General features: G+C 44.6%; 1 protein-coding gene across 2 annotated transcripts in view; it reads right to left on the minus strand.

Moving 5' to 3' along the window:
- The window catches only part of Plxna2 (plexin A2), a 202,802-nt gene that overhangs the window by 26,711 nt on the left and 163,591 nt on the right, over window positions 1–12,500 (minus strand). For both annotated transcript variants that reach the window (XM_085687500.2, XM_048439337.3), the window contains exons 13-17: window positions 9,636–9,787; window positions 3,475–3,592; window positions 1,493–1,629; window positions 495–662; window positions 156–249 (exon numbers count right to left, since the gene is read on the minus strand). In XM_085687500.2, coding sequence (XP_085543626.2) covers window positions 156–249; window positions 495–662; window positions 1,493–1,629; window positions 3,475–3,592; window positions 9,636–9,787 — 669 coding nt within the window. The remainder of the gene's footprint in view (window positions 1–155; window positions 250–494; window positions 663–1,492; window positions 1,630–3,474; window positions 3,593–9,635; window positions 9,788–12,500) is intronic.

The following is a 12,500-nucleotide window of genomic DNA, read 5'->3' on the forward strand; positions in this document are numbered from 1 at the left end:
ACTATCCTATTGGTTTCTTGGAAGCTCAGTTGTTTGGAACTATAACTACAGAGTCAGGTCTTCAAATGCCTTATGCCTAGCTCCTGGCCTTGTACGATGTGGGCAGAGAGCCATGGTTCCTGAGGTCAGGGAACAGAAGACCAAAGGTTACTCACATTGACAGATTCTTTGCCATTAAACTTGACTCGGACCTTTGGCTCCTGAATGACATCCAAGTTGAAGCCTGTGACGGTTAGCGGTGTGTGGCCACTGGGAACAAGCAGAAGCTAGGTTAAGTAAAACCCCCTTAAATTTGGTACGGTGAGCTTCAACCATTGGGAAACCTGATATGAGCCACGCTTGGTCTGTAGGGCCTTTGCAACCTCTTCTCCCTCTGGGCGAGTCTTGTTAACCTCACCTCCCTCCAGATACACTCCACCATCCTCACTGTCCTTCAGAGGATGTGTCCCATCAACCTCATATCCCTCCAGATGTACCTCTCCAATCTCACGCACCTAGTGATGCTCCACTCTGGCTCAATGCGTTGGACCCGAGGGTCATCTATGTATTCAAACTGCAGACTGCTATCTATCCGGGCTCTGTCAACACTCACGGAGACAGGGACTGGTCCCAGTCCATTGGAGGATGGGGGTGAAACACAGAAAATCTCATTCATGGACCTCCTGATGGGGAAACAGACAAGGGTTAAGAAAAAAGAGATGGGCATGAGCTATCTTGAAAGACATGTTCCTTATCCCATGTGTGGTCCATGACACATAATGCTGCTTTCTTATTTTCTGTGCTAAAGAAATACCCTTCACTAGTGTCCATTAGTACTTTCCTGCTACCTTAGCTGGATTAGGAAGAGAGCACAGTAGAAGGGATACTTAGAGAACATGGACTGATACAAGGCTCTACAGGATTTTGGAGAACTCTTTTTTCTGGATTTTTCTAGAATCTAGACTCTAGTTAGGTTGTCAATACATAGTCACATAATACTGGCTCCCTATTGTTGATAAACTCGTGGGGCTTTCTCTTGCAGAGTTAATAGTAAAAAACTCTCAGGTGGTCAACATTGGGCAAACTGGGGCCTCGCCCATAGATTTCTTCAGAATTCTTCTGGAGTCTGTATCTTTATAGTTCATGGGTTCATGGGCTGACAATATTAGATTTTTTTCATTTGTGTGTTGTAATGCTCAGGAGCTCATCCTGAGGACAAATTTGTCCTTAACTTGATGAGACCATGTGACCTCCATAAGCCCCAAGTCCCTACAGTGAAACTCAGCCTGGAAGCTACAGGAATCTTTCCTAAACTCTTCTGCTAGCCCTTCCTTCCAGTTCCCTATAGATGTTACCAACTCCTCTGATCTATGGGACATAAACTGGTAAGTGGCATACATTTCTAACAATGGCTGGTATAGGTCATTGTTTGGGCCAAGGAAAGGACCAATGACAAGTAGGCAATAAGCATGCCAAGGCAACAACAACACATCATTCTTCAAGTTTAACTTACCCATCAAATTTGCAGGTCTGATTGCCCAGGTATACTGCCACGCTGCTCCCAGCACCAAGGTAATGGCCTGTGATGGTTACCTTAGTACCTCCTGACTCTGGTCCCCGAATGGGGCTGAGTGACAGCACAGAAGGATTCTTTGAAAAGAAGAGAAATATTCACAGCTTAGGTCCAAGGCTAGACCTAACAGTAAGAGGGATAATCATCATCCTGAGAGCTAAGGTACTTTTCCTGTCCTTTGTCGTTTCAAACATACTGCCTTGTCTGGAGGGCTGTTCAGGGAAGATGAAGGGATGCCATACATTGGGATTAATTAACTCCCTGGGGAGTCTTGTACTCCTAACACTGAAGGGGAAGCTGACATGACACTGACTAATTTATCAATTAGTTTGAAAATTGAAAACAATTTGAAAATGCTGCTTAATATAGAGTCTATCCTGATTTCTTTGGCACAAAATCAATAGGACTGAGTAAAATGTTCTTGCTTAAGTTTGGCAGCTGATAGACTGTAGCCTCTATGAATGGTCCATATATATGTCCTCTTGTCCTGCCCTAAGCACTGAGGACTTCTGGTACCATCAATAAATGTTAAACATGGCCATTCTGACCCTTACTGGTGGATGAGGCTATCATTTGCTAGCATGCTCACTAAGTTGTACATTAAGCTACAGCTTAAAAAAATTTTCTAGCCTATTACACACCAAGAAGTTGACCTAAACCAGAAAGAACTGCTTCTGCCTAGTGGGCAGTGGTATGGAAAAATTTTTTTGTTTGTTTATATTTTTGTTATCTTGTTAACTCAGGTTGGCCTTGACTTTGAGTGAGACCCTCCTGTCTTCACCTCCTGAGGGCTGGGATCAAAGGCACAGGGCACCACACATAGCTTGGGAAGTGAATTTAATTTAGTGAGTGGATTCTAATCTGTACCAGATCTTCACTATCCATGGCCCTGAGGTGGGTCATGGGATTATTCTGAATTTCAGTTTGCTCCCTTGTTCATTGAGGAAAGTAAAATGGGCCCTAGGGCCCTTCCCAGTTCTGGAATTTACAATTCTCTTCCTGTTTTATCTTTTCTTTTTGCTCCCCACGTCCCCTGGGAAGGAAATGAGGTACAGTGGCTGCAGACAGGCCAATCTGAGAGAAAAGTACAAGGGAAAAGGTAGCAATGCCAAAATGAGAACATGGGCCTAGAAGCTCTAGACAAGGTAGTAAAACACTTTTAGGGGAAGAGAATTTTGTGGCTTAATGATTTTTCAACACTCTTAGCAAGGCTGATTTGACCCAATTCGCTGTCCTTAACACTTTTTAATGAAGTACTCAATGTGGAGAGGCTGGTAAGTTTTAGAAAAGGGACTTAAGGGTCCCAACACAATGTATTGATTCAGGACGAATTGAACCTAGGTAGACTCCAGAGCCTCAGAAACAATTTATTGATTTGGCATGAGTTTAGTGCCAGCCTCACAGAAAGCCTTGATACCAAAACTGCCTGTTGTTTGAGCACAATGAAATGTCTTTGGTTGAGGTTCATGTGTATGTGTAACAATACGGACACATAGAACTGTCAGCTTTTATGTTCCTTCTCCTGGTCTTGAGCACAGAGGTATGCATAAATATAAATTAGTTAATTTGTGTATCCTCATTAGGCTGAAATTAGGCAACAATGTCACACTGGAGAAACAATAGAGAACCCATTTAGAATCTAGAATCCTTTTTCTAAGAAAGCCTCATTTAGAACTCTGAACTATATAGTTCTCTGGGACTCTGGGACGTCAAAGTCTCTGGTTTCTCACTGGTTTGCTTAAAGTCACAAGTGACTATTTAACTCCAAAAAGACAGGCTTCTAAGCAGGAAGGCCAAAAAATTCCCTTTTATTGGTTGCCAAGATCTGCCTGGCTGGGAGGGGCATATGAGATTTTTCTAGAAGTCTGGAGCAAATGTGTGTCCTTGCTGCCTCTGTGGTCAGCCTTGGTCCCAGTACTTACCACGAAAGTGTACTGCTGGTGGGAATTTGTCATGAACTCTTCGTTGCATTCCCCAATGCACAGGCGTACAGGCCCAGATGTAGCGCCCATAGGGGCGTGGCCCATCTCACAGACAATCCTGAGAAGACAGCACACCTTCCAGTGAGAGGCTTGACAAGGCCACAATCGCAGGTCATTTGCTCAGCCATCAGCGAGTGACCCTTGTCAAACGGTGATCACTGTCTTGCTACAGTGCTAGACCATGGTTCAGTTTAATACCCATGTGACCACTGGTATAGTTCTGGCCGCCTGGGCTTCATCTCATCCACACAGTGAGAAGTTAGATGTGATTGTATATAAAAAGCTGTGGGTGCTTCTGATATACCATGTAGCTTAATTCTACTACCATCCCCATGAGCATCGAGTGCAGGGTCTCACCATGGATCATTTCTAGGATTGGTGGAATAAGTCATAGACGGGCAGTACTTAGTTGGTGTTTTCTGCTATGCAGCAAGCCAACAACATAGCAGCTCTCCCTAAGAGCACAAGTGAGTGACTATTTGTCACACTGGCTGATTAGGTTGTAGTCTCTTTCCTGCAGTGAGTTTTCAACGGGGCTAGATAATCTGGTAAGATAATGTGAGCAGCCAAACAGCATCTCCCAGCACAATGGCAGAAGTGCAGGCCCCTGGAAGTGGGTAAAATGGTGGTGGTGGCTGAGTTCATTAGGTGCCAAGTGACACTTAATCAAGTCTGAACATACTTAGTGGGTGACATGGCCTTGGTTAGAAGTCACATCTCACACTGGCAGGTGGGCTGGAGGAAGATGCTCTGTACTTTCTCTGCAGCTCAGATCAATACCCCCTGGTGATTTCCCTGGCTCCTGAGACAAGTTACAGAACATTTAAAACACTGGCCCTTTAAGTCACAATGCCTTACAGAAAGGGTGGGTTGCAGGGAATGGGTAGGATTGAGGAAATTAGACTTGGGGGAGGGAGGGTCCTTGCCTGAAATACTGGAGTAGGCAGGAGAGGGTCCTCCTAATCTCAGCAAATAGGAGGCCAGGAAAGGAGGAAAGAAAGCCTCTTCTTGCCTCCTAACACCATTTCAGATTGCAAGAGCAGTGTCTATGCTAAGCTTGCTTAGTGGGGAGTCAGGAAAGCAAATTCCCTCCTCATTAATCTCCTGTATTATCCTGGCACAGTGGGAAGACCTGTGTTTAACAGAGCAATGCTTATCTGAATAGTTTCTCTAGGAAAGAAGGTAACTAAACATTGATTTCATTTCAATGTAATAAAACTTGCATGAAATGGATCTCTCTCTCTCTCTCTCTCTCTCTCTCTCTCTCTCTCTCTCACACACACACACACACACACACACACACACACACACCACACCATGCCACTGGTCTCCATCTTCTCCACAACAGTCAATCCTCAATAAGTACTTTGACTCCTGGTAAATATTTACTTAGCATACAATAACCATCTTACTACATTTAGCACATAAGATGTAACAAGAAAGCACTTCATGGAAGAATGTTCTCCCTTTACTTTATCTATGAATAAGTAAATTAATTATGAACCCACATAAGCATGACAGTAACAGTCAATTAGTATTTAGCATGTTGTCCTCTCCTTAAACCTCATTAGGAAGCATCTGAGAAGCTTAATCTAAGGTGCTGTGTTTCTTAATTTTCATGTTGCTACTTGCTTGGAGTAACAACCCAAATACTGTATTTTGGTGCTGGACCTTGCTTTTGTTTTGGGGTCCCTGACTTTCTACAGTCATCCTTGGACCCCTGAAAGAACTCTGAAGAGTCAGCTAATTCTGGGGCACAGTGAATGTGAGGACTGGGAAGCAGATGAGTCTTTCCATTTCTTCTGATCAAGGTCTGGCTCTTTCCTCCTTCCTGGCCTGGGTACACTCTGTGGGAGAGATCCAGCACAGGAAGAAAATCATTGTGGAAAAAGGAGGTTGGAGGACATGTGAAAGTTATGGGAAAGACTGAACTATTACTCTTGGGCCTGTTTCAGAGAAAGGTCTAGCCTGCCCCATTCAACAGTTCACAGAAGGCTTAGGAATGGGCTGGGCTTTGAAATGTCTTTCTAGGTTCTGAACATTTTCTTGCTTGGTGTTCATGTTCTAAAAGCTAAGCTTTATGCATGGAGCACCTGGGAGAAGAGAGATAGAAGAGATTGGGCCAACCCTAGTGTCTGAACTGAGTATTGAATTCTATGCTTGAACGGGAATGAGGCATGGTGTCCTCATGTAGCAGCTGAGCTCTGTCTCATCTGCAGAGTGCCTAGGGAGGGGGTTGAGGTCAGCAGCAGGCTATGCACAAGGGTCTGCATGGCCATGTCTGAGGAGTCAGACTGGAGTTTTCAGGAAATCAAGCAACATTGTGAATGGAATGGAACTGTCTCCCTCTTTTCCTTTCACTTGTGAACCTGATCTGGTGGGGTGTAGAGGACATGAGTATTCATAGGATGCCTGCCTTAGCTCAGGGAGATGAGCTACAGAACTAGGGGTGCTACAGAAGTGAAAGGGCTATAGAGAAGAAGAAGGATTATACCACAGTAGAATATATAACTTAATGACAAGAGCTATCGCTGCTGACAGTAAAGGCAGCCTACAAGATGGAACCCCATGACACATCAATCCTGTGCTCCAGGAAGGGTCTTATTATTTCAGACTTAAAGGCAACCAAGACACAGGGATGCTACATGGCTTACTTAGGGTCACATTCCAGCAAGTGGAGGGGTCCTGACTGAAAGACAGGTGAGCCTCAATCTGAAGTTTGTGCCTTTGATCACTCCATTTTGTGGACACTGGGGCCTGTCTGTCTATCTATGTATCTACCTATGTATCTATCTATGTATCTATCCAAGTGTCTATGTATCTATGTATCTATCTACGTATCTATGTAGCATCTATCTATTTATTTATGTATCTATCTATCAAGTATGTATATATGTTTGTTTGTATGTATGTATGTATGTATGTATGTATGTATGTATCTATCTATCTATCTATCTATCTATCTATCTATCTATCTATCTATCTATCTATCTATCTAGGACAAAGTCTCACTACATTTTCCAGGCTGGGCTCAAGTTTCTGGATTTAAGCAGTACTCCTGCTTCAGCTTCCCAAGTAGCTGGATCTACAGACAAGTGTCATCACACCTGTCTCAGATGATGGATTTAATAGAACGCTCTGGATACTTTAAGGGAGGGGGAGCACAGACATTGTGGTAGTGACTGAAGATTTTGGCAAATATAGGAGACAACCCCACTCATTTCCTAAGGCTCTGAGAGTTAGTCACTTGATGTCTCTTCTTCTTGGCTGTGGACCACTACAGGAAATAGGTTATATATTACTGTCTCCCCAGGCCCCATTTATATTATCCGGTTTAATTTCTGGGAGGCTACCCAATTTACATGTCCTCTGTGTTCCCGGTTGCTCCTAGGTTCCCTATGTATTATTAGGAGGCAATGACTTGCAATGATAAAATTTTACCCTTATAAAGTAAGTTCGGTCAAAGAACTGTCCAGTTTCCATTTGAAGATTTGACTATTAATTGACAGAAGTCTTCTGGAATCATATTAGTGCCGCCGATAAATTTCCTAGTTGGGGGGTGAGTGTTGCAGATTCTGTGAGTCAGATTGCTCTTGCCTCCTGAGGACCACTTGGGGGGATTGTACACATCAGCTGTTCCTGAAATATAGCTTGCTGCCCCCCACCCCAGGCTCCTGGCACCAGCTCAGTTTTCTTATTATCCCTATACCACACCATCTCCCACAGACATGGTGGCTCATTTCCTGAAGCACAGAGATCCAGTACCCATACAGAGGTGTCTGAGTTCACAGAGAGAGCAAGCCTTTGTCTCTGGAGATGCCGAGTTGAAATCTGAACCTGCATTCCACTGCCCAGAAAATGTCCTATGGCTAAATCATTTTGCCCTGCACAGACATGTGGGGCATTGATTGCAGGACTAATCAGGGCCTTTAAACCAATATTAACCTAATTGTGGGATGATAGATAGCAGACACAAGCATATGGTGAATCATTACCGCACCCGCTAATCCGGCTTGTGCCCAGGATTCTGTACTGAGCCCAGTTAGCCAAATTCATCTCTTGCAGACATCTGTAATGATTGCACCTGCTGCTCATTGCCTAGGATGGAGGCTTAATAATGTTAACGAACTCTGGAACCTTAGGAGTGGTAATGAGCCTGGCACAGCTAGAAACCAGGCTGTGACCAGTGAGGCTCGGGGTGGTTGGGTGTTGTTCACTGCTTCCTGCCTATTCTGTGGCTGAGACAAGGAAAGGGCAGTTTTCAAGGGCCACCATTGACCTCAACATGCCTGGAATGACTGAGTCCCCAAGGTTTTTTGACAACCACGCTTCCAGTTCATTTGGGTATTTTTTTCCCCACAGTCCTAGGTCAAGAATTATACTTGATTTCATAAACAGAACTAAAATTTCTAGCAGTCCATTAGATTAAGGTTAAAGACTAAATGGCTTGCTGAAGTCTCCGGGCTTGGCTAGCAGAGGAGCCAATGTCAAAACGATTTAATTCAAGTTTTGGGAAAGTTTTGGGTCCAGCTGCCTCACAGTTTACACTCCTTACCCCAAAGTCTGAGTCTTCCAACAAGAAGACCCCACAAGTGAGACCATGGCAGTATCTTGAGGTTTAGGTGGATTTGGAGTCTGTGTGGCCAAGTGCCTGGTGCAGTCTGGCAGGGCACAGAACTCTAGACCATGTGACTATGAGGCTTCCTGCAGATAGTCCTGGTTCCCAAAGTGTTTACCTTCTAATGTGGATCCACAGACATACTGATGCCTTCCTGATGGCTTTTCTATAGGCCTAGCCACCACTCCCTCAAAGTTCATTCCTTATGAGATAAGGTTGTCAGTGAAGAACAGGACCTAGGGAATTGGAGGGATCAGGCCAGCTTTATTTCCTCCTTACCTGTTGAGTTCTTACACAGCCCCAAGAGTCTGGGAATTTATCCCTTCTTCCACTGATTCTTCTCTGAGTTATGCTAGATTCTAATCAAGGTCCTTTGAGGTTCAGAGCCATGGGTGACAGATGAGTCATGGAGTACCCAGGCCTCCCTTGCCCAGGTGATGTGGCCCATGGTTGCTGTGTCAGGGAAACAGGCCTGAACTAGGAGTTAGGAGATTTAGGGTTGGATTCTCCCATAGTGTTTACTTCCCAAGTGACTGGAGAAAAATCATTTCATGTTGCCCCAACTTTTGATCTTGCCAGCTTTTACAATAATTTACTTGCCAGAGGTTAGAATAATTTTTTTTATAAAAAGAAAAAGAGAGAGAGAAAGTGTCCTGTAAACTAAAAATTGTTGGTGGAAAATAAAGTGATGTCATTTTTATGGCTGCCATTGAGAAATGACTCTCAGAGAAGCCTGAGGCTGCATAGGAACAGGGTAGGGGAGAAAAGCCTGAGTTCAAGTCAAGCTCTCATTAGCTCCTGAAACACACAGAGCTGGATACTCAGGGGATGAAGGAGACCTTGACCTAATGTCACATGACAAACCATGAAGAAGGATCTAGTGGCTCCCTTCCCTTGTTACCCCTTCTTCTCACCCCCAGATTCTAGCCTACTTCCTGTCCACCAACTCACAGACTATAGTATCCAGTGCCTAGGGAACACCCCACATTGGAACATATGTCACTCCTGAGCTCGGCCGCCTGCCCGCCACTACATGCCTATTTTCTAATTTCCAGCTGACATTTCCCTTAGTGAAATAAATGAATCTGCTCCAGTGGAGGCCCTGTTCAGATTAAGCTGCTGTCAGAGCCCCATGCACGAAACAAATTGTTGCCCACAGCCTACCCTGTAGGATGCATTTCAATGGGGTTAGGCTAGGAGGAGGGGCCAAGAGGTCCCAGAGGGGCTTTCAACATTCATGCCAGCAGGGACAGCTGCTGAGGGACAGCATGGACACCTGGCACCCTCGTGCCTGAGGAGACTAGGTACAGGGAAGCAACTGGAACAAGGCCCTCTGAGGGCAGAACCATGCTGGAAAGACCTCTTGGGGCATTTTCCACAGGAGGAAGTGATGTGAAAAGTGCCTGGGGAAGCCCCAGAGAAGGAAGCACAGAGACTCTCCACTCTGAAGCTCACACGGACGAAACCAGCAAGGTGGACTCACTGCTCAGCGATGATGTATTCCCCTGGAAGCGGTGTGCAGGGCACTCCAGCCACCTGCACATGATGAGCGATCTCAGAGAAGTCCAAGCCCAGGTTCACTCCATGGATGGTCACACGAGTCCCTCCTTCAGGTGGTCCTGATACTGTCAAAATCTGTAGGAGGGAGGTAGGGTTAGCCACTGACTGAATCATCCACAGGAATAGAAAAAGGTTCCTTTCCCTCCCCAAGAGCAGGGTGCTTAGGAACTTTGACGAGACTCCTAGAATATGAGTGTCTTCTTTTCAGCTTGTGCAGAATACTGATAACTACTTCCTTGGATCACTCACCCATCTATCCACCCACCCACCCATGCACCCATTCATCCATCCATTAAAACAACAACAACAACAGAAAGTTCTGAACTCTCATAAGAACATCCCTGATTTATGTCCATCTCTATTTCACTAGCTGATCAAGTTACATAATTGCTGTGAACTTCAGCTCTTTCTCTGTGAAGAGAGTATTACCATGTTTACCAAGCTTTAGTGAGCATGGAAAACCCAAACATCATTAGTTCTTGAAGTTTTGTGTGCACTAGGAGGCTTTGCAACTACGACACTGTTGTTATTGCTACTTCTGTGCTAGACCCTGAAGGATACAATGGTGAACACAGCGCAGATTTGTCCTCAGGGAACTTAGAGTCAGGAAGGAAATGATAACAAAGACTAATAAATAGTTCCAGTCTGGGGTCTGCAGTGGTCAGACAGATACAGGGAAAGCAGTGGGCACTTGGGGCAGGTGGGGACTGCATGGCTGAGGAGAACATCACAGATTCAGAGTGCTTACCATCGTTTCTCACAATACATGTTAGAGCCAAGAAGTGACTTTAGATTTTATAAACTTTTACTGGCTTTCTGTTAGCAAGGATCATTTATTTATTTATTCATTCCTTAATTTCAGTTGCCAAATGATGATTTATCTCATTTTGCTTTAACCCAAAAAGAAAGGAGTGGCAGAATCAGAACACCAAAGTATACACTTCTCTGGAATCTAGTAAATCCCATTGAATATGTTCATGCTTTGAAGTCCGCAGTTACCTGAAGTGGGAAGTGATTAGCTAATCATGATACTGAGTGAACTCAGTTCCAAGGAACAGAGGAATTCATAATTGCCAACCTTGGGGTAGAGGTGGGAATGTCTCAGAGTATCTTATTCTAAGATTGACATTTTATAGAGAGAAGAATGAGTGTTAGAGATGCACGATGGATCCAAAATCTCAGGCAACTTGTACACAGCAACAAAATGGAGACTGTTTCCACTGCATTATAAGAAAGGCAAGACTTGATTGAGACCAATAGTCCACTATGACCCCAGGATGGTGCCCCTGGGCAGAGATACACTGCCTTTGTGTTCTTGGACATTGAACAGGTTCCTCCTATGTACATGCTGGTTGTCTTAGTTGGGATTTTTATGGTTGTGATGAAACACCATGACCAAAAGCAAGTTGGGGAGGAAAGGGTTTATTTTGATCACAGTTCTACATCATCAAAAACAGTGAGGGTAGGAACTCAAACAGGGCAGCAACCTGGAGGCAGGAGCTGATGCAGAGGCCATGGAGTGGAGCTGCTTACTGGCTTGTTCCTCATGGCTTGCTTAGCCTACTTTCTCATAGAACTCAGGACCACCAGTCATAATGAACTGGACCCTCCCCTATCAACCACTAATTAAGAAAATGCCTTCTAGGCTTGCCTACAACACAATCTTAAGAGGGTATTTTCTCAATTGAGGCTCTCTGTTTCCAAATGACTTTAGCTTATATCAAGTTGACATAAAATCATCCGGCACAATTGACCTCTGTTAGGACTGGAAGAGCTGTCATTATGGGTGATGATGTGGGATGACCTTCTGTATGCTGCGAATATGTCTTATTACCATTTATTAATAAAGAGGCTGATTCGGCCGGGTGGTGGTAGTGCACACCTTTAATCCCAGCACTCAGGAGGCAGAGACAGGTGGATCTTAGTGAGTTCAAGACCAGTCTGGTCTATACAGTGAGTTCCAGAACAGCTGGGGCTTTACACAGAGGAGCCCTGTCTTGAAGGAAAAGAAAAAGCTGATTTGGCCCATAGTCAGGCAGAATATAGTAGGCATTCGAAGAAGAGAGGTAGGGAATGAAAGGGTGGAGTCAGGGAGATGCTGGCAACCACTGGAGAAGCAAGACAGGAGGTAACACAACAGCTACATGGTAAAATATAGGATAATAGAAATGGGTTAATTTAACTTGTAAGAGCTAGTTAATAATAAGCCTGAGATAATAGACCAAACAGTTGTAATTAATATTAAGCCTCAGTGTGGTGATTCAGGAACTGGTGGGCAGGAGAGAAACCTCCAGTTACAGGGTGAGTCTAGGTGGAAAGGGCAATCCTCCTCTGGTGATGGAGATACGCTGAGTCTTGTCACCCTTTCAGACATAGACCCCATGGCCTAGCCAGCAAGTAAGAGATGGAGTGTAGGTGGGGATAGCTCTCCCTACCTCATCACTGGTGGCATGCAGATCGGATCAGACTTTACCTTAGTGTTGTAAGGTGCCAAGCTAGAACTGATTGAGTCTTCTGACTTCCCTTCCATTTCTATGGGCTTTCAATGGGACTGCTTCCTGAATCTTGCCTGCAAGGCCCTGAGAACACTATTCTGGGGACTGATTTCACTCACTGTCATCTTGTCTGTGACTCTGAATCCCTTTTCTTGGAATAAAATATTCCACCTTATAAATAAAACTAAACACATGGAGTAGATCATGGGAGAAATCACCAAGGAAACTCACGGGCATATCCATGTGTGGGGGAAGGCAAAAGAAGGAAGGACAGTGTAGAGGAGAAAAGGCTT

This window comes from Myodes glareolus, chromosome 5, assembly GCF_982192425.1.
Source record: "Myodes glareolus chromosome 5, mMyoGla1.1, whole genome shotgun sequence".
Taxonomy (NCBI): Eukaryota; Metazoa; Chordata; class Mammalia; order Rodentia; family Cricetidae; genus Myodes; species Myodes glareolus.